The following is a 24,928-nucleotide window of genomic DNA, read 5'->3' on the forward strand; positions in this document are numbered from 1 at the left end:
CTGATGACTGCAGACCTCGTGCATTTCTGCCGCGGTCGGGGCCGGGGCCGAGATCTGGGCCGGGACCTGGGCCGGGGCCGAGATCTGGGCCGGGACCTGGGCCGGGACCAGACCTGAGCAGCCACGGGCGCCCCTCTCGGCCCTCCGCCGCGCGCCCCCTGCCGGTCTCAGCGGGAACAGACTAAGCGCGCCTGGGGCTTCTCTGCGCCTGCGGACCCGGGCCGAGCGCCCTGCCCCTCTTCCCGGCGTGCTCTCCCCTTGGCCCCGCCCCTTCTCTACCACCACCTCTGACGCAAGACTGGGGCGGGGCAGCCGACAGAGGATTCCCGAGTCTAGACCCACCCCTCTCCACAGACTGCGCCTGCGCGCGCGCTTGGGACGTCCGCTACGCGATGACCGTGAGTGGTCCAGGGACCCCCGAGCCCCGGCCCGGGGTGCGTACCCATCTCCCTGCGCCATCACCACTTCGCACCTGCTCTGACCATTCTCGGGCCTCCTCCCTCAATCTTGGCCCTCCATGGGACCCACCCGCGACCCCCAGGCTCCTCTGCCCCTAGCTCCCCGGCTCACCCTGAGCCCACCTCGGACGTTTCCACCCCTTCCCTCCACAGGCCAGCTCAGTGGAACAGTTGAGGAAGGATGGCAACGAGCTGTTCAAATGCGGGGACTACGAAGGCGCCTTGACGGCCTACACCCAAGCCCTGGGTCTGGGCGCAACGCCCCAGGACCAGGCCATTCTGCACCGGAACCGGGCCGCCTGCCACCTCAAGCTGGTGAGCGAGCCGGCTGCTCTTCCCCTGGCCTGCCCGGACCCCTGTTGGCGCACCTCGCCGCTCCTTGGGCCCCGACTGGACATTCGCCTTCTCAGGCCACCCACACTTGTTACACGTCTTTTGGGTCTCTAGGTGGTGGGGGAACCTGGTGACTAAGGAAAACAACTTTGTTGCCCAGTTGTGCCCGAAAAAGGAGATGACCAGCCTCTCAGGCCTGTTCTTGTCTTACAGGAAGATTACGACAAAGCAGAAACCGAGGCATCCAAAGGTAGGGGAATGTGGCCCTTGTGTGGAGCTGTGGGACTTCTGGGATGGGCAAGGATTCTGGGACCACTGCACCGTCACTTTCTCCTCCTCCTTTCACCCCTGAAACACATCTGCCTTTTTTCTTTCCCACTTCCTGGGGCATTTCCTTTTCCGCAGCTACCCTCACCTTTTCTGAGGCTGAAGTACTGAGCCCCACATCCGTCCCCCCACCTTCCTCTGCCCCTCGAGATCTTTCCCTGCTGCTCTTGCCTGGAGATGGTGGCCTCATGGGTGCTGACAGAGCTCCTGTTTGTGCTCAGCCATTGAAAAGGACGGTGGGGATGTCAAAGCACTTTACCGGCGGAGCCAAGCCCTAGAGAAGCTAGGCCGCCTCGACCAGGCCGTCCTTGACCTGCAGAGATGTGTGAGCCTGGAGCCCAAGAACAAAGTTTTCCAGGAGGCCCTGCGGAACATTGCGGGCCAGATTCAGGAGAAGGTGTGTGAGTAATTGAGAGAGCGAGGCATTGACCAGTGGTAGAGGGGCACTGATAAATGGATCTGGATCAAGTGTGTAAACACAGTTCTCTGGAAGGGGGATGCTGATGGCAAATGACCTTATAGAATGATGCTCAATCTTGCCAGTGGTTACGTAAAAGCAAATTAAAAGAACAGCAAGGTGCTGTTCTTTTTGGTGGTCTGTTTGGCAAACATTTAAAGTTTGTACACATTGCTAGAAGGAGGGAGACACATTTAAGGGGTGAGGTTGCGGGAGGACGTGGGCTCGTTCATGACTGCTGGAGGGGGTGTAAATTGGTACAGCTCCTTTGCAGAGTCCTTTAGCTTATCTTTGGAGTATAATTGATTTACAATGCTGTGTTAGTTTATGCTTTATAACAAAGTGAATCAATTATACATATGCATATATTCCCATATCTCTTCCCTCTTGCGTCTCCCTAGCATATCTCTTAAATTTTTAAGTGAGCATGTCCTGTGATTCAGTATGTTTACTTCTTGCTATCTCCCCTAGAGAAGCCTTGCCTGTGTACACAAGCAGGTGTGTGTATGTTTGTTTCAGCCTTGTTTGTAGTAATGAAAAATTGGAACTTGCCTAAATGCCCAGCAGTAGGGGAATGGCTAAATAAACTGAGCGACATCCTTACTACAGACTCCTATGCAGTAGTTACTAAGAATAGGCAGATCAACACATATGGACGTGGAAAACTGACACTTGTTAAGTGAAAAAAAAGCAAAACATATAATAACGTATAGTATGATACCATTTATGTTAAAATGATCCCCCCCCCACCAAATGCACTCAAAATAATACCATGTTTTTTCCACGGGTACAGTTGGGTATGTAAACACAAAGAAAAATGTTTTAAAAGACGTGCATCAAAATGATGACTGTGACTGCTAGGGAAAGGAATAGGATCAAGAGGGCTTTTCAGAAGAGATTTTGCTTCATCTGGTTGTTTTTTTAAATAGACATTGTGTGATACATATTTAAAAATTAATTTAGGAGAAAATAATCTAAAGATTGTCATGAACTATTATCAAGCTTGAATTAGCCAGATAATTTGGTGTTAAAATTCTGACTCAGTGGAAGCAAGTAATACGATGGCAAACACCTTATCAAAAGGTTGAGACCTGGGAAAGCAGACTATTTTACTCTCAGTGTCAGCTCTGTCTGATCAGCTGGGGCTGCTTAGAATCCTGTGTTGAGAAGGATTAGGAAGCAGGTTGCCTGGGCCTAGGAGAACGTGTTGTGACATGAACCACGTCTGCCATGGCTGCAGGAGGGGAAGCGGGGAGCGGCACACATGCTAGGCATGTGCTGCTATCCACGCCCAGGACCCTAGGGAGGGAGAGGGCCTAGGATGAGCTTGGTCATTCAGATTTTTAAAAAAACATCAAAAAGAGAATCCTTGACTTAAAAGGCGTGTCAGCAGCTACCTCGTGACTTGCTGGCTCCCTTGCAGGAGGTATAAATGCTGGTTCAGCGCCACGGGCAGTGCACCCAGGCTGCCACAAGGTACACGGCTCCCCTGGGAGTGGGTTGCCTCATGGCTAACAGGACGCCACCCCTTCTGAATGGCCCTGCCTTCAGCATCAGTGCTGCCCCCGCTGCCCAAGTGGGAAATAGCTCAGAGAAGAAAGCTGTGGGGAGTTTGGGAGAAGCTGCCAGGCAAGTCTCTTCCTGCCCAAGGTAGCTTGGTGCGAGGCCTAAGCCCAGGCATCCTTCTGTGCCTCCCGGAGTCAGGAGCCAGGCCCTGGGAGGAGCCGGAGAGAACAAAGAGGGAATGTGTTGTCTCCGGTCAAGAGAGGCAGTTCCTCCCATGCTTTGCTGATTTGTCATAGGTGAGTTACATGTCTTCGACGGATGCCAAAGTGGAGCAGATGTTTCAGATATTATTGGACCCACAAGAAAAAGGCACTGAGAAAAAGCAAAAGGTATGGAACTGTGTGAGTGGGAGCTGAACTCCCCCAGCGCTGCCCACCCGTCCCTGTGTGCTGATGTTGGCCCTGGGAGCCCCTGCTGGCCTGGCCTGCTGCACGTCGCTCCTTAGATCGGGCAGCTGGGCTCACAGAGCCTGGGTGGGAGCTCAGAGGGCCTGGGGCCTAAGTGTGAGCCAGGGAGAGGGAACCAGTGTTCCCGAAGCACCTTGTTGGTGCTTAGGTCCTCCTGTGCTAGGAGTTGGGTGTACAGAGGTGACTGAGGCACTATTTCTGCCCTTCAAGCTTTGCCAGGGACTCAGGACTCCATTTATTCTAACCCTCAATGCCAAGAGCAAGCTCTTTTCTCTACCTACAGAAGAGGAAGCTGAAGTTCACAGAGGTTAAGTTTATGGCCAAGGTCACTCAGCTGCTAAGTGGAAGCAGTGAGGTCCAGAGCTCAGGGCATCTACTGGCCCTGCCCCGTGCCGTGTACAGTGTTCATGTTATGTGCACTTCCTTTGACGCAGGCGTCTCAGAACCTGGTGGTGCTGGCCCGGGAGGATGCTGGAGCTGAGAAGATCTTCCGGAGCAACGGGGTTCAGCTTTTGCAGCGCCTGCTGGACACGGGAGAGCCCGACCTGATGCTGGCGGCCCTGCGCACGCTAGTCGGCATTTGCTCTGAACACCAGTCACGGGTGGGTGGGGCGAAGGGTCTAGTTACTGCCCCAGTCAGTCTGTCTGTCCATCCACTCTTCCACCTCTCATCTTATAAGGTAAAATATAAGGAGATATGTAACGAGAGGCAAAATTAAAATGACACAAAAAGACCAACGTGGTTTGGGACAAAGTGCGGCCAGGAAAGAGCGAAAGCAGCCCACTGACACCCTGAGCACTTTTTTTTTCATTTATTTTATTTTTGGCTGCGTTGGGTCTTTGTTGCTGCGCATGGGCTTTCTCTAGGTGCGGCGAGCGGGGGCTACTCTTCATTGCGGTACACGGGCTTCTCATTGCAGTGACTTCTCTTGTTGCGGAGCGCGGACTCTAGGGGTGCGGGCTTCGGTAGTTGTGGCTCGCAGGCTCTAGAGCTCAGGCTCAGTAGTTGTGGCGCACGAGCTTAACTGCTCTGCGGCATGTGGGATCTTCCCGGACCAGGGAACTCTCCTGCGGCAGGTCGCAGAGACACCTGGTCATTGATCCCCTCATTGTCCGTGTGGTAAAAGCAAGCTGCACACGAAGAACAGGGCACCTGTCCTTCCCTCACCATCAAGCTGGCATTTCCCTTGGACAGGGGTCCTCACAGTGCTTGATGTGGTCAGTGATGTGACCCACAGCACCTTTACCATCGAGACCAGATATGTAGGGCAGGACCCTGAGATGGTTCTCAGTGTAGACTGTGGGTGTCCTACACAGAAGGTTCAACAAGAACAGCCCTGCCCCAGGCCAGTGTCACAAAGTCCATGCTCTGGCTCTTGCCTGAACTGACTGGACCTAGGGAACAGGGACTTGACCCTTGGTTGCTTTTAGAGGAGCCCACAGTTCCTAGATCAGGGGTGGAAATGTGAAACATTCTATGAGCACTTCAGGCCAAGATCGGGCTCTATTTCTGGGTCTCCCAGGACTAGGAACGGTGAAGCCACGTGAATTGCGCCTGCCTCCTCTAGCCTTCCTGCCCATCCCTGTTGTGAATGAGGATGGACCCAAGTAGACCTTCGGGGTTTTTCCAGCTCAGAAATGGGCATAGAGGCCTTGTGGTTCGTTCCATGTATGTCCACATCCCCAGGATGTAGACAGAACCTCAGGGTTGGTATCAGGGAGGAATGAGGTGTCCCTGGGCCAGGTAGTCAGGTAGCTTTGTCCAGGCTTATGTTTCTCCTTCCTGGGGAGACACGAACCAAAGCAGCTGCCTTCAGAGCCACAGTATTCCTTGTCTTTTCTGATTGGAGCCGAGGAGAGAGAGTGGGGGAGTCCCCTGGAATGTTTCTTTAGGAAGCCCTTCCAACAAGATAATCCTGGCATTGCCCCGGCCTCACCCTCAGCAGGCCCACTTTGCTTTCACGGGGAGCTGCTCTTTCACCCACATGTTTTCTCCCCTCTGGCCACCCTCTCTGACCCCCAGTTAGGGATCTCCACGGCTGCCCTTCACCAACTGGAAGCTCTGCCCACTTCTCTCCCACCCAGACAGTGGCGACCCTGAGTGTGCTGGGAACTCGGAGGGTGGTCTCCATCCTGGGCGTGGAAAACCAGGCCGTGTCCCTGGCTGCCTGCCACCTGTTGCAGGTTATGTTTGATGCCCTCAAGGAAGGCGTCAAGAAGGGCTTCCGTGGCAAAGAAGGCGCCATCATCGTGGGTGAGTGGAAGCAAGTCTATGTCCTGTGGTGTGGCTCTCGTGGAGAGGAAGGGGCTGAGCCAGCCAGGCCAGCTGCAGCCGCAGGTTGTTCAGGAATACGGCTTGTTGACAGTATCTTACTCGAGGTTCTAAGTAGCCAGGGTGCCTCGGGGAAGGCTGGAAACCAGTGCTCAGGCTGCAGGTCCCCTCTCTCTACCGGGGAAGTTGGGGCTAGGCCACTGGAGAGCCCACTAATGTCTTCTTGTTGCCAGATCCAGCCCGGGAGCTGAAGGTCCTCATCAGTAATCTCTTGGAGCTACTGACTGAGGTGGGGGTCTCAGGCCAAGGCCGAGACAGTGCCCTGACCCTCCTGATTAAAGTGGTGCCCCGGAAGTCTCCTAAGGACCCCAACAACAGCCTCACCCTCTGGGTTATCGACCAAGGTAGGTGATAGAGTCTTAAAAAGAGAGAGAAAGGGAATTCCCTGGTGGTCCAGCGGTTAGGACTCTGCGCTTTCACTGCCGAGGGCCTGAGTTCGATCCCTGCTCTGGGAGCTAAGATCCTGCAAGCCGTTGTGGCGTGGCATATAAGTAAATAAATAGGTAGGTAGGTAGATAAATAAATACAGAGAGACAGAGAAAGATCAAGTGTGTGTTGCATCTTGCTCGGGTAGCTGGGCCTGCTCGTCTCTAGGAGGGATTGCACCCAGCGTGTGTCTGCACTGAAGTGCATGCGGCCTGCACTGTACCCTTAGGGAACATTGGCCCCTTCAGCCGCGTTCGTGTGCACGTGCACGCACATTGAGCGGGCCCACGAGCAGGTTAACAGGGAGGCCGGGTCAGCTTTCTGTGTCTGAAGTTTTTTCAGTGAGTGTGTGTTACTTCTATATGCAGGGCGAATATTCTTCAAGTTTAATATATAAGTCCATACTGCTCTTTTCCCTTAAAAGATAAATTAGGAAGGGTTGGCAAAGTCCCAGCCTGAGTACATCTGTTGGGTACTCATCTTTTCTTGTTATCCCAATTATCCTATGAGGCGTGGATGTTGTTTTCCCCTTCAGTTTTACAGATGAGGAACCTCCAAACCCTACAGCATTCACCCCCACGGGCAGCGCCTGCATGCAGACCTTACTTCTGAGGTCCTTGCCTGCCCCCACGCCTGCCCCCAGCCCACCAGCTTCTGTGAGCCTGTCTGCACTCTGACCTCGTGCCAGAGTGGTCCTGCCTTTGCATGCGTCTCCCAGGAAACCTCTTCCCTTTGCTTATAGGGGTTGGAACTCATGTTCTGCTGTCTAAATAGGGTGTCTTTTCAGGTCTGAAAAAGATTCTGGAGGTGGGGGGCTCCGTGCAGGACCCTCCCGGGGAGCTCACAGTGACAGCAAACAGCCGTATGAGCGCCTCCATTCTCCTCAGCAAGCTCTTCGATGACCTGAAGTGTGATGCCGAGAGGGAGAACTTCCACCGACTCTGTGAAAACTACATCAAGTAAGGGAAGCCTCCTATTGCCAGGGTTCCTGCGAAAGTTCTCACTCTTTGGGGAGGGACAGCAGTGAAAGGTTTCCCACAAGGAGAGCAGCCTGGGGGAAGACTAGCTGGGGCCAGACAGGGTGGTCCCAAGGGCCACATCTTGTTCCAGAGTGACCTCCCCAGGGACATTCTTTCTCAAATCAGTTCTCTAGTGCAACAAATGTCCTCAAGCACATAGTGTTCACTGAGCACTTACTGTGTGTCCGTTCTGACACAGCAGTGCAGCATGACAGTCCTTAAGGAGCTCACAGCTAGGAGAAGACAAGTCAGGAAATAAGCAGCACAAGTTCAGATCTTAGTGAGTACAGGGGAGGAGACAACAGGGTGGTGTGAGTGAGAGTGACCTACATTAGGTGGCGTGTCATCAGGGGAGGCTCGAATGAAAGCCTCGATAAAGAACGCCAGCGACTGCCATCCAGAGGATGTCCTCGTCTTCCCATTGGCAGTTTTTCTTTTCTTCTTCTTCTTTTTTTTTTGACTGCTCCACGCAGCTTATGGAATCTTAGTTCCCCAACCAGGGATCAAATCCGGGCCCCCCCGGCAGTGAAAGCCCAGAATTCTAACCACTGGACCACCAGGGAATGCCAGCAGCTTTTCTTGCTGTTGCTGCCCAAGTAGTGCAGATGCCCAGCCAGTGGAGGGGAAGGGAGGGAAGGAGAGTCCCCTTATGCTGGCTTTGATGTGACAGCTGCCACCCTGTACCCCTCAGGAGCTGGTTTGAGGGCCAAGGGCTGGCTGGGAAGCTGCGGGCCCTCCAGACGGTGTCCTGCCTCCTGCAGGGCCCGTGTGATGCCGGCAACCGGGCCCTGGAGCTGAGTGGCGTCATGGAGAGTGTGATCGCTTTATGTGCCTCGGAGCAGGAGGAGGAGCAGCTGGTGGCCGTGGAGGCCCTGATCCACGCGGCCGGCAAGGCCAGGCGGGCCTCGTTTATCACGGCCAATGGCGTCTCGCTGCTGAAGGACCTGTACAGGCGCGGCGAGAAGGACAGCATCCGCATCCGGGCGCTGGTGGTGAGACGGGTGGGCCTGGGCTGGGCAAGCGGGCAGCCAGGCAGGGGCCCCGGGCTGGCTGGTGTCTCAGGGTGCAGCACCAGCACACGCTGGGTGACAGTATGGGACGTGCAGGGCCTTGTCGAGGCCGGAGGCAGGGACCCTAGCTCCTACTACCACAGGGCTCATGGTCGGGTCAGAGAGATGAGCCTCGTACAGAGAGGACACCTGAGAATGCAGGGCGGCCCGGGCTGACCGCTGCGGGCAGTGGGAGCGGCTCCAGGAGGAGACGATGGAGGACACGCTGGGCAGGCGGGTCAGAGGGCTGTGTGGACAGGCTGGGCTAGCAGGCGGCCCCAGGAGCAGGTGGTGTGGGGACTGCCTGGCCTCCCTGAGCCTGTTGCAGCCCTGCACCTTGAGGAAGCTGGTCCTCCTCCTCGGAGCACTTAGTCCTGGGTTTCTCCATTCCGTGAGGATCCTGGCCTGGGCCAAGGTACCCATCTTCTCCCCACACGGATCTTAGCTCCATCTGTAAAGAGCTTCCTTCTATGACATGGAAAGGAACAGCAAATCCCAGTGTGATTGGGCGGGGTTGGGGCCCAGGCCAGCACGGTGGTCAATATGTCAGTTTCTACCAGATGCCATGTCACGTGGCCACCCCAGTAGGTGATTTTGCTGCCCGGTGCTCCAGGTGGTAACCTGGTGGCGGTGTGCATGGCCTCCAGAGAGCCTGGCAGAGTGCCCGGGGGGGAACCCACGCCAGCTGTGGAGGAGCCCTGCTCTGCCTCCGTCCCTCGGCCAACAGCTGGTTCTCACCTCTTCCACCAGGGACTCTGTAAGCTCGGCTCAGCCGGGGGGACCGACTTTAGCATGAAGCAGTTTGCTGAAGGCTCCACGCTCAAACTGGCCAAGCAGTGTCGAAAGTGAGTCATTTAGCACTGTTGTGGCTCCCGACCTGTCAGCCAGACCTCAAAAGAGGAGGGTGGGGCCTCCTCACTGCCCTGTCCTCCCCCAGGCAGACCCTCCTGCGCTGCTGCGTGAACTGCTTCTGTCTGTGGCGGGGATGCCCCAGCCCCTGGCTTTTCCCCCTTGGTCCTGGTGTACCCCTCCTGTCCCTCCACCTTTCTGATGGTCATCTGTGCCCTGCATGCCCCCAGGTGGCTGTGCAATGACCAGATCGATGCGGGCACTCGGCGCTGGGCGGTGGAGGGTCTGGCCTACCTTACCTTCGATGCCGATGTGAAGGAGGAGTTTGTGGAGGATGAGGCTGCGCTGAAGGCTCTGTTCCAGCTCAGCAAGGTAGCTCCATGGGTTCCTGCAGCCGTCCGGGGACACTGTCTAGGATTAGAGCTTACGGGGCTTTCTTGGAGGTCTTGGCCAATGGCTTTTGTGACCCCACAGAGAGGGGGGCTGGTAGCCCGAGTGGCCGCTCTGTGTGGCCTGGGTGTACTGGCCTGCGCCAGCAGGGTCGGAAAGGACGATCTCTTAGGAGGAGTTGGGGTGGTCAAGTGTGTGAGCTCCCAAAGTCTGGGGCCACCCTCGGGCCTTGGCAGTGCCCAGATTCATCCTGGTGCCCATGTGGTCCAGCTAAGGGTAGAACTGGGAGCCTGGGCAGCGCTTATCCCGGTGCTGCTCTTCCCCCCGGGATGGCCGCTGATGGCCCCTCTGCCCCCGGCAGTCCGAGGAGAGGTCGGTGCTCTTTGCAGTGGCCTCGGCGCTGGTGAACTGCACCAATAGCTACGACTACGAGGAGCCGGACCCCAAGATGGTGGAGCTGGCCAAGTACGCCAAGCAGCACGTGCCCGAGCAGCACCCCAAGGTGAGGGGGCTGCTAGGAGGGGTTTGGGGGCCTCCGTGTCACTGGGGCCAGTTGACCTGAGACATCCACAGCAGATGAGCCTTCTGTTTAAGCGGGTTCCTTCCCTTTGTTTTCATGCTCATCATTTTGTGCCGTGAGGAGGGTTCCCCTTTCCCTGCCTGATCAGCCGAGGCCCCTGTGCTCAGCTGCCTCCTCCCCCAGGACAAACCGAGTTTCGTGCGGGCTCGGGTTAAGAAGCTGCTGGTGGCTGGTGTGGTGTCGGCCATGACGTGCATGGTGAAGACCGAGAGCCCTGTGCTGACCAGTTCCTGCAGGGAGCTGCTCTCCAGGTGAGCCTGCCCCAGCTACACCAGACCTGCTGCAGCCCGTCAGCCTCCAGGCTGCTGATGGAACTACAGCGGGAGCAGGTCCTGGTGCCGTGGGCCCCTCAGAGCAGGGGGCCACCGGTATGGCGCCCTTCTTTTGCTGAGCCCAGGAGTGGAGGGTCTGCCTGCCAGAGCCCGGGCTGGCCCGTCCAGCACAGCCTTCTCCCCACAGGGTCTTCCTGGCTTTGGTGGAGGAGTTCGAGGACCGCGGCACCGTGGTTGCTCAGGGAGGGGGCAAGGTAAGCGGGCTTACAGACTCCTTCCCGATGGCATATAAAATCACTGAGTGGCTGCTACACCAGAGATCAGTGTTGGGTGTGGGACGGAGAAGTATTATTAGCGACCAGCAGGAATGTCTTCCTGCTGAGTGAGAGATGCTGGGGGCCGGGGGGTGGTGGTGGGGCTCTTTAGAGCCCCGGACTTTGTGCCTATTAGGGTCCTGAGCTCTCCTCCTTTCCCTTGTGTCATTGACCTCCATGGCTCTGGTGCCGGGCGCAATCCACATCTGTCCCTTAATAGTTGTTTCGGGAAGTGTTTGGGTAGCTTACTGGGAGGCCTCAGAGAGATGAGAGGGTGGGAGTGGGAGTATCATTGTCAAGCCTGGGGAGAGAATGGCGGGGAAAGGTGAGGGCAGCGCAGTCAGGGCCTCAGAGCCTCGTGGTTTGGGCCTTATGTTCCCGGGCACATCTTGGACACTGATGGGCTTGTCCCTACAGGCTCTGCTCCCGCTGGCCCTGGAAGGCACTGACGTGGGGCAGACGAAGGCAGCCCAGGCTCTTGCCAAGCTCACCATCACCTCCAACCCAGAGATGACCTTTCCCGGTGAGCGGGTGCGTGTCTTTCTGCCCCAGCGCTGGCCTGTCCTCCACCCCCTCACAGGGCCCTGATGGCCTTTGACCCGAGCTGCGGCTCCTTCTTGGGGAAGTGTCAGCTTTGCTGAGCCCTGGGGGTGGGAAGGGCAGGCTTCTTTTTGGGGCTGGACTCCCTCCCATCTGCAGGGCCGGTGGGGTTGGGGGAGCTGGGGCGCATAGCCCTGACAGGTGGGTGCGTATCGCAGATCTACGAGGTGGTCCGGCCCCTCGTCTCTCTCCTGCACCTCAACTGCTCCGGCCTGCAGAACTTTGAGGCACTCATGGCTCTAACAAACCTGGCAGGGATCAGCGAGAGGCTCCGGTAAGGTCCCTTGGGATGTGGGGCCTGGGCAGGGCATCATGGTTTGGACCATCCCCAGGAAAGCGCTTTACAGCGTGGAAAGCACTCCCCAGTCACTCACTTATTTGCTCCTCATGGTGACTCCTCTGTATCTTACAGCGGAGGAGACAGGCTGAGAGGCGTGACTTGTGCAGTGTCCCGTGAGATAGCAAGGGACTGGGCGATGACAGCGTAGGCCCTGGAGTCAGGCTGCCTGGGTTCAAATCCTGGGTTCACTGTTTATTAGTGTATAACCTCACAAGTAACTTAATCCCTCTGTGCCTCAGTTTCCCCCTCTGTGAAATAGGATGGCTACCGTACCTAGCTCGTGGAGGAGCAGCGAGGAGGACTAAATGAGAAAATACGTGTAAAAGCATTTACTACATAGGTGCCTGGCTGCTGGCAATGTGCCCAAGCAGTACAGATTAGCTATTACTGCTGATTGTGACCTTGGGCCACTCAGTCTCCTCTTCTGCAAAACAGTAATAATGATAATCACACCTGCACCTTCACTGTAGGGCTGTAGCGAGGATTAAGTAAGGTAGTCCGAGTGCTGGGTCAGGGTGAGGGCTTGAAAGTTAGGTGTTAGCATTGCCATCATCACCACCTGGGTCTCCTAACTCCTACTTTAGAGCATTTCTCAAGGTCCTGTGCTATTTCCTAGGCCCAGTTAGAAGGCTGGAAACCACTGCCTGGTGGTTTCATCCCTGGTGCAGGAGGGTCTTTGGATATTGCCCAAGGAAATCCTTGGCCCCGGGTTTGATTGTGTGGGGAAACGGGTGGGGGTGATGGATGCCAGCGCTCTGGTGATGCCGACCCTCCACCCTTGGCCCCACAGGCAGAAGATCCTGAAGGAAAGGGCTGTGCCCATGATTGAGGGCTACATGTTTGAGGAGCATGAGATGATCCGCCGGGCAGCCACCGAGTGCATGTGTAACTTGGCCATGAGCACGGAGGTGAGGGTTGGTCCAGGAGGCGGTCATGGCAGGCAGGCATGCAGAAGTACCTGTCCCTGGCTGGCCTTTGACCCAGCTAACCTGGTGCACTCCCCGCTTCCGGCCACAGGTGCAGGATCTCTTTGAAGCCACGGGCAGTGACCGGCTGAAGCTGCTGGTGCTGTACAGTGGAGAGGACGACGAGCTGCTACGGCGGGCAGCTGCTGGGGGCCTGGCCATGCTCACCTCCACGCGGCCCTCGCTCTGCAGCCGCATCCCCCAAGTGGTCAGTGCCCCTTCTGGGTGGGGCAGGGGAGGTGGGCCAGGAGCCCCCAGCCAGGGTGTGTGAGTGAGTGCCCTGCCAGGGTTCCCTGATGCTCGGTGGTCATGCTGCCCTATTTCCTGCAGACCACACACTGGCTGGAGATCCTGCAGGCCCTGCTTCTGAGCCCCAACCAGGAGCTACAGCACCGGGGCGCTGTGGTGGTGTTGAACATGGTGGAGGCCTCGAGTGAGATTGCCAGCACCCTGATGGAGAGCGAGATGCTGGAGATCCTGTCAGTTCTGGCTAAGGGCAAGGAGAGCCCAGTCATGAGGGCTGCTGCCGCTTGTCTGGGGAAAGCAGTGGAATATGGGCTTATCAGACCCAGCCAGGATGGAAAGTGAGGACCTGCCTCTCACACACGCTACCTATCGCAGCACAGGGAGCGAGGACAGACATGGCCTTGGCTGGTGGGTGCTGGGGTGTCTCCTGCCCAGCTGCCCTTTGATGTCCTCTGTTCTGAGTCAGGGGCCACGTTCACAGCTCTGCTCTGCCAGCACTGCCTCCAGCCTCACGCAGCAGGCAACTTTTCCTGTACTACTTAGACAGCTGGGAACAGGGAAGGTGCGTCCTAACTCAGCCTGTGGATTCCCTGCACTGGGAAGGACCCAGCTGTGAGCCTCACCAGCTGTGAGCCTCACCTGAGCCTGCTGGCAGGACCACCCCTCATCCTCTAATAAAAAGTGTGTGGAACTTAAGTATGTGCCCAGTCAGTGGGCAGGGAGGGCTGGCTGTGGGCCAGAGCGTGGAGCAGGAGCTGGGCATGGCTGAGCGTGTGTGGGCAGCTTTTCAGCAGCACAGCCACCTCTGTGGAAGGAATCCAATGAATTCCCACCCCAGGGCCCGCTGAATTGCCTTTTAATCCTTGTAGAGGGCCAAAGGGTAAATGTAAGCAAATCAATAAAGTATCCAGTCACATGGAAACACAAGCATTAGGCTTTTCAATACTTCTGCCTTTATTTATTTACGGCTGCTTTGGGGTCTTCCTTGTTGTGTAGGCTTTCTCTAGTTGCAGTGAACGAGGGCTAACGGGGGCTACTCTTCGTTGCGGTGCGCGTCATTGCGGTGGCTTTTCTTGTGGCGGAGCACAGGCTCCAGGCACGCGGGCTCAGTAGTTGTGACTCGGGGGCTGTAGAGCGCAGGCTCAGTAGTTGTGGCGCACGGGCTTAGTTGCTCCGCCGCATGTGGGATCTTCCTGGACCAGGGCTTGAACCCGTGTCCCCTGTATTGGCAGGTGGATTCTTTAACCACTGTGCCACCATGGAAGCCGACTTCTGCCTTTGTATTGAGAGTTTTCAGTGACCTCCAGTCAGGCAGAGCTCGGGATATGGGGGTGGGAAAGCCCTGAGGGAAGCTCCAGTAGCTGAGCGGGGTTGGACGTAAGCTTGGACCGCTGCGGGCATCCCCACCTGCTTGGGCGGGTGGTCCCTTGAGAGCCTGCTTCCGCTCTCTGCAGAGCGGACTAAGCCCAGCTTGACTCTCATTGGCTTAACGGAGGTAAGTGACAGATCCCGAGCCAATGGAAGGTAAAAACTGCCCAGCACCCGCCTAATTCGGGTGCTGCTTCTAGGGCCTCAGGCCCGCGCGTGTCCAGTAGCTAGCTGCCGCCATCCCAGACAGAGAGGACTGACAGGCGGCGCCCGTCACTGGGGTCGCTTGTCGCCAACCCTTCTTTCTGATCGTCCCCCAAGTGTTTCTAATACTCCGCGGCCCCGCGCGTGCCTGCGGAGGACGGGACCATCTGGCCCAACGAGCCCACGCCCACCGAAGGTTTCGCCCACTCCCCGCCGGAGGCCGCAGCGGCCTAGCGTAGGCCTTGGGACCGGTTTGATCGAGCTAGGACTGGACAGGCCGCGGCGGGGATCGCCGGAACCGAGGTGAGCTTGTCCCAAGGCTGTCCTCCCCGCGTGGTGACATCACCCCTCTCTCTGGTGATTGGCCCCGGGGAGGCGGCGGCAGCCAATGGGCGCCTCGCTCAGGGCGCGGCTCTTCAAACCTTTCCTTCTTGCGGCTGCCAGCCAGGTCCTGGGCTGGGTGGTGACTCGTTCCTGGGTGACCGCCCTGCGCCCCGGCCTTTCCTCCTCCCTCAAGACTGCCCATCGGAAGGAGCTGCCTGAGGGGGTGGAGGGCACAGGGTCAAGATTAAGGTCAGAGGCCTCCTAGGGCTGGGATTTGACCCGGAAGGGGTAGGAGCCCAGGCCCGGGTCAAGGAGAGACCCAGGACCTGACTTCACAGGCTTGAAAATGCCAATGAAATTCTGATCAAGCCGAACATGCTGTACGGAAAAAGTGGCCTTACCGTGCCACTCGACTGTGCGTTTGTCTCCCCATTTATGCGTGAGCTCCTTGGAAGTAGACATCGGTCCTTCTCAATGACTTAGCCTAAGGGATCAATAAATGCATGTGGAACGAATAAATGACTAGATAAGGTCCAGTTGAAATTGTGTTTATATAGGTCCCTGAAAATCCAGTGGTCATTTTTATCAATTCTAAGTACTGGACTTAATAAGCTGATACCGTGTGCTTGCCATGGTAGGTGCCAACACTTGAACCCTTTATTTGCATCTGTTCCAAATAATTCTACAAGGTAGGTACAAACATCACCTCTCCTACTCCCCAGCTTTGTGAAACTGAAGAAATTGAATTGGATTGAGAGAGCTTAAGTAAATTGGCTGAGGACACAGGCACTGGTAGCTGCAGAGGCAAACATGTGAACCCTGGAACTGGTCCTAACCCGTACAGGGCATTGTCTCTCAAATGCTCTGCCTTCCACTGGTGGGAAGAGCACTGTATGTGGAAATGATGAGCCTTGAGTTCAGCCTTCTGCCCCTCTCGGTCCTAAGCTATGTGATTGTGTAAGGGTTACTTTCTCTGGGAGTCTCCGCTGTCAAATGGGGGCAATTCTAGTTCCCAAGATTACATGGGATAATGTGCCTGGCATTGGGAATTTGGAGGGGGAGGGACTCAGATCCTAGTCCAACGCCTAAGAGAGAAGCCATTTAAATACCTCGTGCCCAATCTGTGGGACAGCGAACTTGCTTGAGTCAAAAGGGAAGGCAGGAAAAGTGCCCCACTCTAGACAGCTCAGAATCTTCCTAAATCTGGCAGGACTTTAGCCAAGCCTCCCGCTCAGCGAATGTTGGTGGAACGCACATCGTCTGCCTCTGTGGTTAGGAGGATGGCATTTCCCCCATTTTACAGGTGAGGCAGCTTCAGTGTACCGCAAGGGCTCACCTGGAAGAATCTCTTCGAGTTCTAGCCTTAACCCTCCGTCCCGCCGGCCGCCGCAGCCACGTCGTAGCCAGCAGAGGGCGCTGCCGGGCATGGCCGAAGAGCGTCGCGGGGCCTGGTTCGGCTTCGGTTTCTGCGGCTTCGGGCAGGCGCTGGGCTCGGGGCGCGGGCGCCAGGTACACAGCCCCGAGCCTCTGAGGGCGCCAGGCGCGGGCCTCGATGTCTGCCGCGTGAGCGCGAGCTGGAGCTACACCGCCTTCGTGACCCGTGAGCACCTCCTTCCGGCCCCATCCCGACCCCAGCCCCGGGTGCGTGTCCCGCCCCCTCCCCAGCCAGCTCTCCGCCCCCCGCAGGTGGAGGAGGCCGGGTGGAGCTGTCTGGCTTCGCGGTCGGAGCGGCGGGCGGCTGCAGGGACGCGTGGGCGTCGGAGGAGCTCCTGGTGGTGCTGCGCGCGGGGCCGGGACCCGGGGCCGGGACGGAGCTGCAGGCCTGGGCGCCCGGTTCGGCGCTGCGCGGGGAGCCCCTCTGGGCCCAGACCGTGCCGGAGGCCGAGCGGGAAGACGGACCGGTCGGCGATGAGACCCAGGCTGGGCCGCTGCCGCTGCTGCCCTGCGCTCGCGCCTACGTGAGCCCGCGGCCGCCCTTCTACCGGCCTCTGGCCCCGACACTGCGGGCGCGCCGACTGGAGCTGGGCGCTGAGCACGCGTTGCTGCTGGACGCGGCGGGCCAGGTGTTCTCCTGGGGCGGGGGCAGGTGAGGTGGGCCGGCTGGGCTTTTGCGGCGATGACGGGGTGGGGGTGGGGGGTGCGGGTACATGTGGCTCGGAGGGGGAGGTGAGCATACAGGGGGCAGGAGAGAGCGATGGGGGAGGGAAGGGGAGGGAAGGGGAAGGAGACCCCTTGGTGTAGTTGACTAGGGTCTCACTTGCTCAGGCACGGACAGCTGGGCCACGGGACTCTGGAGGCAGAGCCGGAGCCGAGGCTGCTGCAGGCGCTGCAGGGCCTAACCATGACTGAGGTGGCCGCAGGTGGCTGGCACTCTCTGTGTGTGAGTGGTGAGTGACCTAGTGCTTTTCCAAAACCAGCTCAAGGTCTCGTAGGCTCCAAACCTTTCTCCTTCTCTCGCAAATTGATGGGTGCCCTAGCCGGGCCTCCTCCCAAGCTCCTCCCACATCAGCCAGCCCAGTCATTCATGACTCCCTAACGCCTCTCAGATTCAGCCCCTCTGCCGCCACCATCACCCACTCGCACCCGGACTGTCACAATTGTTACCTGTCTTCTGTTACTGGTCTCACTACCCCTCCCCTCCGTCTGCCTCCAGCCAGGGCTGTCTTTCTAAAATACTCCCCAAGGGAGAATGAAGGGGTGAGGGGCAACCGAGCTAAGGAGAAAAAAAAGGCAGCAGTTGCCCGGGTGGCCGTGATGTGTGGCACACAGTGGACACTTGGATGCCCACCGGGAGGATGATGATGGTGAGTGTGAACTCTGGTGGTGCCATGGCTGGTGGCCCAGGACCAGAATGAGGAGTTTCACTTTAGATTGTGTTCACCACTCTGGCAGGTGATCCAGGTGTAGCTGATCTCTAGGCTGTTGGGTGCAGCTGGGAGCGAATGATCTTTGCAAGGATCTACATTTGGGGCTCTGGCCTCCACTTATATCATTCCGACCAGGTCCTGATACGCAGCAAGCTAGACGCTGAGATGCCAAGTTTATAGCCAAGAAACACTTTGTTCACAAGGCAGCCAAGCAAGGAAATGGGAGAATAATAAGTCTCAGATCTGCCTCCCTGAAGGGAGTTGGGGTATTTATGGGATAAGCAGGGTGGTCTTAGGCGTGGGGAAAGGTGATTGGAGGTAGGGAAGAAGGTGAGGTAATCAGTGTTCTGAGCAGGCATATCTGGGTCACATGCGTCTGCATATTCAAAATGGAGGCGCTTTGGAAATTCCCTGGCGGTCCAGTGGTTAGGACTCGGCGCTTTCACTTCAGGGGCCCTGGTTCAGTCCCTGGTTGGGGAACTAAGATCCCAGAAGCCGCGCAGTGTAGCCAAAACAAAAAAGTGGAGGCGCTTAGCATGATCTGAGGGTGGAGTTTTCCAGCCCTCTGACATCAAAAGGCCATCCACTGGACGTCTGCACAGGCCCAGTTTTAGGGTCAGTGGCCCTAACTAGTCCCTAGCTGGCTTTCACTGGGCAGGAGCTGACTCCAAGTTCCTGTGAAACAACTGAGTTGCATGAAGCTGGGAAGGTATGCAATTAAAGAGAAAAAAAGAAAAATAATGAAAGTGAACTTAATCAATGAAGGCACTTAACAAGCAAAGGGGTTTTGGCTGTTCCCTCATCTGTTGTTCCATAAGAGAAGTTCAAGAATTTCTATTAGTTATCAGCTTCTGTTAACTCTATGGGGCATGGTTTCACCAGGGGTCTTTAAAAACTACCTATGCCTATACTGTCCTGTCCATATTCACATGTAATGGGCCTGGGTTGGCAGCCAGGCTTGAGAATGAGTGGGCTGGAGGGAAGAGAAGAGAGGGCTGGAAGGTGAGCCCAATGGGAAGTCTCGCACTAAGGTCCAAAAGGCATTTGAGGCCTTGGTGTCGCATGGTTGGAGCACGGATGCTTCAGACCAGACCTCCCAGGTTCAAATCATCACCCTGCCCCTCGTGATCTTGGGCAGAGCACCTAACCTCTCTGTGCCTCAAGTTTTCTCTTGAATAAAATGGGGATATTGTGCTTGAAACAGTGGCACAGAATAAGCACTTGATAAAAATTAGCCACTGCTGTTAGTGAATTTTTAGCATAGGGCTGTTGCTCCAATCAACCAACTCCAGTGTTGTGAGAGCTTCCAGAGGCCTCCGGGGGAGGGGGAGGGTGCAATGGGTAAAGGGGGTTGGCTGGATGGTGACAGATGAAAACTAACCTCTTGGTGATAAGCACACTGTAGTGCATACAGAAGTCAAAATATAATGCTGTACACATGAAACTTATATAATGTTATAAACCAATACCACCTCAGTTAAAACAACAGTTTTTTAAAAGGCCTTCAGTAGGACCGGTGGCAGGTAGGGCTGACGAAAGGGGCCTGGGCTCAGTGGATGTGAAAAAAAGACCACTGGGGAACTTCCAGGGCCACATTTCCAAACTGCACGTAGGGGGAGTGGGGGGTGCAATTTAACAAAAAAGGAAAAAACGAAAGTGGAGAGGAAGAGCCAGCAAGAGACTTCCTTTAAGAATAGGGTGACCTGAAGGCACTTAAGGGGGAAGGGGCCCTGTTGAGACAAGGAAGCTGCTGGGCCCTGAGGAAAGCACTCTGCCTGGAGTGCTGACTTGGGCAGGGCAGGCAGGAGTTGTCTTTAGGGAACTAGTGGGGTGTACTGGAGTCTGGATGGATGCACATGCTTAGGAGGTGGAGGGGGAAAACACAGTCTGTTAATGGGGCCCCTTTATCTCTCTTTCAGAGGCTGGGGATATTTATATCTGGGGCTGGAATGAATCAGGGCAGCTGGCCCTGCCCACCAAGAGCCTGGCAGAGGATGTAAAGACAACCGCAGAAGGTGAAAGTCAATTCTTTTTTTTGATATATTTTATTGAAGTATAGTTGATTTATGTTGTGTTAATTTCTGCTGTATGGCAAAATGATTCAGTTATACATATATGTATACATATTCTTTTCCATTATGGTTTATCACAGCATATTGAATACAGTTCCCTGTGCTACACAGTAGGACCTTGTTGTTTATCCATTTATATATAATAGTTGACATCTGCTAATCCCAAACTCCCAATCCATCCCTCCCCCACCCCCCTCCTCCTTGGCAACCACAAGTCTGTTGGTGAGGGTCAATTCTTGATTTCCACACGTTTCTGTCATTCCTGACTCCTGGCCATATTGTTGGCCTGAGAGCTACAGTGCTCAAAAGGGTACGAGACATCCTTGGGACCCCAGGACACAATGAAGGACTCTGAGCCCCTTATGAGAGGGAGCACGGCAAGGCTGACGCCAGTGTCAGCACTACATGCCCCACAAACCTGTCAACTCCAGCACTTCCCAGGGAATGTGGGGTTGGGAGCGATGGCTCTGGAGCTAGAGCAAGTGTGTCAGCTGTTGTAGTGAGTGAGTCAGTATATGAATGAGGTTTAGATCAGCGCTCAGTGAGTGTTCAGCATCATTATCATCATCACTCTTATTACTTCTCTGAAGCCTCAGGACTGAATGAAGATGGTTCTGAAGTGAAGACAGTAGCCGGGGGTGAGGATGGAGCCCCGGCCCCCTTCATAGCTGTCCAGCCCTTCCCGGCTTTACTGGACCTCCCCCTGGGCTCAGATGCAGTCAAGGCCAGCTGTGGATCCCGGCACACAGCGGTGGTGACAAGTGAGTGGGGCTGGGTAGGCTGGTTCAGGATGGAGCGGGAGGTCCCTCCACCCCGCTCTCTAGCTGGTGGCTGCAGAAAAGGGTGTGGTCACCTAAAAAACTACCATTTTAATTAAGCATCTTTGACATGTACTGAGTAGCTGCCCCACTCAGTACACTCCCACGGGGCTTTAACAGTGGCTCCCCAGCCTGTCAGGCCCTGAAGGTTCTTCCTTCTGGAGGGGGATTAGTGTTGCCAGCCTTTCATCTGACAGCAGGGCTGTCCTAAACTCAGCAGCTGTGAGTTGCAGGCCAATCAGTCCGCATATAGGGAGGTGAACTTTTTCAGTTTGGATTCTTTATCACCCCAAATGTGACTAGACAGTTGTTAAAAAGAGAGAGGATATGTTTTGCTACGCCAAGTAAGTCTCATGGTGACCAGAACATGCTGGCAGGCCGAGCTGGACAAATGCCTAGTCAAAGAGCAGTGGTGTCAGCCCCTTACTGTCCTTTTGCTGTCCTTTGGTTGCAGGAACGGGGGAGCTCTACACCTGGGGCTGGGGTAAGTAAAAGGTTTGCTTTTGTGATGCTTAAACCAAGGGGAGGAAAGACCTGGGAGTAGAGGGCAGGTGACAACAGCCATGCAGAGAAGTGGAAGCAGGGGACTCGGCCTGACCATTGGGACTGAAAAGCTGTCTACTCCCTTCTCTGGAACTGATCTAGGCACACTAAGAGGGGCAGAGACCAGACAAGAGAGAAATAGGACAACATGTCAGTATTTCCCATCTACCTTTCTGAAAAGGTATTTGTCTTAAGGGAATATTTAGTCAGCAGTCATGAAACATCTTTTCGTCTGGCACTGGGTAGAGAAAAAGATAAAATAAAAATCTCTGCTCTGAACATCGGAGCTTAGGAGTGGGAAGCCTGGAGGAGCATCTTGCCTCTTGGGGACCTGTGGAATTGCCTGGTCCTGGAGGCTCTGTGGTGCTGGTCTCCTGAATTCACAGAGCAGACACCAGCAGACTGGTGGCTTAAGCCCAGCACTTCAGTCAATGGGCTGTTTTTCCTTCCTGGAGGGGAAAAGCCACAAGGCCCAGTGGAGAGGATGGCAAAGCAGCTCATTTCACTTTAGGTAAATATGGACAGCTTGGCCACAAAGACACGACCAGCTTGGATCGGCCCTGCCGTGTGAAGTACTTTGTAGATAAGCAACTCCAAGTAAGGACCGTGAGCTGTGGGCCCTGGAACACCTATGTGTATGCTGTGGAAAAAGAGAAGAGCTGACATGTATAGATAAGGGCATAAAATAAGTGTAGAGTGAAAAATTATGAAGCTAACACGTGTGAAACTCCCCCCAGGTCAAGGAAAACCATTGCCAGCACCCCAGAGGCCCCACATTTGGCCTTCCCTATCACAGCCCTCTTGCTCCACCTTAGAGCAGGCAGCATCCTCAACTTTGTCTTCACATTAGAAACACCTGGAGGGAACTCCCTGGCGGTCCAGTGGTTAGGACTCTGCGCTTTCACTGCCTAGGGCACGGGTTCAATCCCCGGTCTGGGAACTAAGATCACACAAGCCGTGTGGCACAGTGTGGCCCAAAAAAAAAGAAAAGAAAGAAACACCTGGAGATTTGAAACTGGATGCCTAAAGCCAGCATCGCAGACACAATGAAATCAGAACTTAGGGGTGTGGAACCTAGATGTGGGTAGATTTTTTAGGCTGCCCCACCTCCGGTGATTTGGAGGTAGTGCTAAGATTGGGAACCACTAGAGGTCATCTTCTTTTGTTGTTCATATACCTGTTTTCATTTTGACTCATACCATTCCTTGTATACATCTTTATACAATATAATTTGTCTGCTTTTGAACTTTAGGTAAATAGAATCATTCTGTGTATGTTCTTTTGTGTCTTGTTTTTTCATCAGCATTGTATGATTCATCTGTGGTGTCGTGCAGTTGATTCATTTTTTATTGTTATATGGTATTCTATTGTATGAATTATACCTCAAGTTATATATTCTCTTACTGATAGTAATTTGTTTCTTTTTTCTTATTGAGTTAAAATACACATAACAAAAAATTTACTATCTTAATCATTTTTAAGTGGCATTAAATATGTTCACATTGTTGTGTAGCCATCACCACCATCCATTCCCATCTCTTTTCATCTTGTAAATCTGAAACTCTACAGCTATTAAACAATAACTCCCTGTTCTCCCCAGCCCCTGGCAACCATCATTATACCTTGTGTCTGTCCTGTGCTCTTGACTACTCTACATACCTAATATAAGTGGAATCATACAGTATTTATCTTTTAATAAGATAAATATTGGCTTATTTCACTTAGCATAATGTTCTCAAGGTTCATCTATGTTATAGCATATTGCAGAATTTCCTTCCTTTTTAGGTCTGAATAATATTCCATTGTATGTATATACCACATTTTGTTTATCCATTCATTGGTTGATGGACACTTGGGTTGCTTTCATGTTTTAGCTATTGTGAATACTGCTCCTATGAACATGGGTTTACAAACATCTCTTTGAGACTCTGCTTTTAATTTTTTTGGATATATACCCTAAAGTGGAATTGCTGGGTCATATGGTAATTCTATTTTTATTTTTGGGGGAGCCTACATACTGTTTTCCACAGTGGCTTTCCCATTTTACAATCCCACCAATAGTGCACAAGTGTTCCAACTTCTCCACATCCTCACCGAACACTGTTTTCTGTTTTTTTGACAGTTACCATCCTGATAGGTGTGAGGTATCTCATTGTAATTTTGATTTGTGTTTCCCTAATAATTAGTGATGTTAAGCATCTTTTCATGTGCTTATTGGCCATTCACATATCTTTTTTGGAGAAATGTCTATTCAAGTCCTTTGCCCATTTTTGAATCTGATTTTGTGTGTGTGTGTGTGTGTTGTTTTAGGAGTTCTCTATATATTCTAGATACTAATCCCTTATCAAATAAGTGATTTGAAAATATTTTCTCCCATTCTATTGGTTGCCTTTTTACTTTGTTGATACTGTCTCAATGTAAAAAGTTTAATTTTCATGAAGTCCAATTTGTCTTTTTCTTTTGTTGCCTATGCCTTTGTTGTCATATCTGAGAAATCATCACCAAATCCAGTGTCATGAAGCTTTTGTCCTATGTTCTTCCAAGAATTTTATTGTTTTAGGTTTTATATTTTGGTCCTTGATCCATTTTGTGTTACTTTTGTATATAGTGTTAGGTAAGAGTCCAACTTCATTCTTTTGCATGTGGTTATCCAGTTTTCCCAGTACCATTTGTTGAAAAGGCTGTCCTTTCCTCATTGAATGGCCTTGGCACCCTTCTCAAAAATCATTTGATTGTATATTCGAGGGTTTATTTCTGGGCTGTCTATTCTATTTCATTGATCTATACTTCTGTCTCTTTTTATGTCAATACTGTTGTGATTACTATAGCTTTGTATTAGGTTTTGAAACCAAGAAGTGTGATTCCTCCAGTTTTAGTCTTTTTCAAAATTGTTTTGTCTGTTGGGGTCCCTTGAGATCCCATATGAGTTTTAGTGTTTTTCTATTTCTGTATAAAGGTCCTTGATATTTTAAGAATTGCACTGAATCTACAGATTGCTTTGGGTACTACTAACATTTTAACAATTTTTTTTTATTTTTTTTGGCCACGTCGGGTCTCAGTTGAGGCACATGGGGTCTTCATTGAGGCGTGCGAGATCCTCCATTGTGGCGCAGGCTCCTCATTGTGGCGCTCGGGCTTCTCTCTAGTTGCAGTGTGCGGGTTTTCTCTCTCTAGTTCTGGCATGCAGGCTCCAGAGCGCGTGGGCTCTGTAGTTTGCGGCACGTGGGCTGTCGAGGCGCGTGAGCTCCGTGGTTGCGGTACACGGGTTTAGTTTCCCCGCGGCATGTGAGATCTTTGTTCCCCAACCAGGGATCGAACCTCTGTCCCCTGCATTGAAAGGCAGGTTCTTTACCACTGGACCACCAGGGAAATCCACTTTTAACAACATTAAGTCTTCCAGTCCATGATCGTGGGATGTGTTTCCATTTATTTATGTCTATAATTTCTTTCAGGAGTGTTTTGTAGTTTTCATTGTACATGTCTTTCACCTCCTTGGTTAATTCCTAAGTATTTTATTCTTTTTGATGCTACTATATATGGAATCATTTTTTAAAATTAATTAATTTATTTTTGGCTGCGTTGGGTCCTTGCTGCTGCACGCGGGCTTTCTCTAGTTTCGATGAGCCAGGGCTACTCTTCGTTGTAGTGCGCAGGCTTCTCATTGCAGTGGCTTCTCTTGTTGCGGAGCTCTAGGCACGCGGGCTTCAATAGTTGTGGCTCGCAGGCTCTAGAGCGCAGGCTCAGTAGTTGTGGCGCACGGGCTTAGTTGCTCCGCGGCATGTGGGATCTTCCCAGCCCAGGG

General features: G+C 53.9%; 2 protein-coding genes across 5 annotated transcripts in view; both read left to right on the forward strand.

Annotated features, from left to right (window-relative positions):
- Window positions 1-304: 304 nt before the first annotated feature.
- On the forward strand, window positions 305-13,623 carry UNC45A (unc-45 myosin chaperone A). Of its 3 annotated transcripts, none has more exons than XM_029239402.1 (20): window positions 305-398; window positions 612-773; window positions 1,005-1,041; window positions 1,340-1,515; window positions 3,378-3,470; window positions 3,983-4,150; window positions 5,634-5,802; window positions 6,054-6,224; window positions 7,094-7,265; window positions 8,017-8,317; window positions 9,125-9,219; window positions 9,454-9,595; window positions 9,975-10,115; window positions 10,317-10,444; window positions 10,653-10,719; window positions 11,197-11,310; window positions 11,538-11,653; window positions 12,510-12,627; window positions 12,737-12,892; window positions 13,015-13,623. In XM_029239402.1, exons 1-20 carry the CDS (start codon window positions 393-395, stop codon window positions 13,270-13,272), a joined length of 2,790 nt encoding a protein of 929 aa, XP_029095235.1. In that variant the 5' UTR covers window positions 305-392; the 3' UTR covers window positions 13,273-13,623. The 3 variants fall into 3 exon arrangements, 2 of the variants coding, with proteins under 2 accessions (XP_029095235.1, XP_029095234.1); XM_029239401.1 differs by having other exon boundaries at window positions 359-434; XR_003796070.1 differs by lacking the exon at window positions 13,015-13,623 and having other exon boundaries at window positions 393-434; window positions 11,197-11,302; window positions 12,737-12,847.
- An 899-nt stretch (window positions 13,624-14,522) lies between these two features.
- The window catches only part of RCCD1 (RCC1 domain containing 1), a 35,826-nt gene continuing 25,420 nt past the window's right edge, over window positions 14,523-24,928 (forward strand). Inside the window, exons 1-8 of one of the 2 annotated variants that reach the window (XM_029237995.1) lie at window positions 14,523-14,805; window positions 16,130-16,426; window positions 16,513-16,912; window positions 17,092-17,213; window positions 19,613-19,708; window positions 20,356-20,526; window positions 21,038-21,067; window positions 21,638-23,379. In XM_029237995.1, the coding sequence (XP_029093828.1) occupies window positions 16,252-16,426; window positions 16,513-16,912; window positions 17,092-17,213; window positions 19,613-19,708; window positions 20,356-20,526; window positions 21,038-21,067; window positions 21,638-21,789 (1,146 nt within the window). In that variant the 5' untranslated portion in view covers window positions 14,523-14,805; window positions 16,130-16,251 and the 3' untranslated portion in view covers window positions 21,790-23,379. Of the gene's footprint in view, window positions 14,806-16,129; window positions 16,427-16,512; window positions 16,913-17,091; window positions 17,214-19,612; window positions 19,709-20,355; window positions 20,527-21,037; window positions 21,068-21,637; window positions 23,380-24,928 lie in introns of those variants that run through there. The other variant, XM_029237996.1, reaches the window with a different exon arrangement.

This window comes from Monodon monoceros, unplaced genomic scaffold, assembly GCF_005190385.1.
Source record: "Monodon monoceros isolate NGI ecotype Baffin Bay Population unplaced genomic scaffold, NGI_Narwhal_1 Super_Scaffold_21, whole genome shotgun sequence".
Taxonomy (NCBI): Eukaryota; Metazoa; Chordata; class Mammalia; order Artiodactyla; family Monodontidae; genus Monodon; species Monodon monoceros.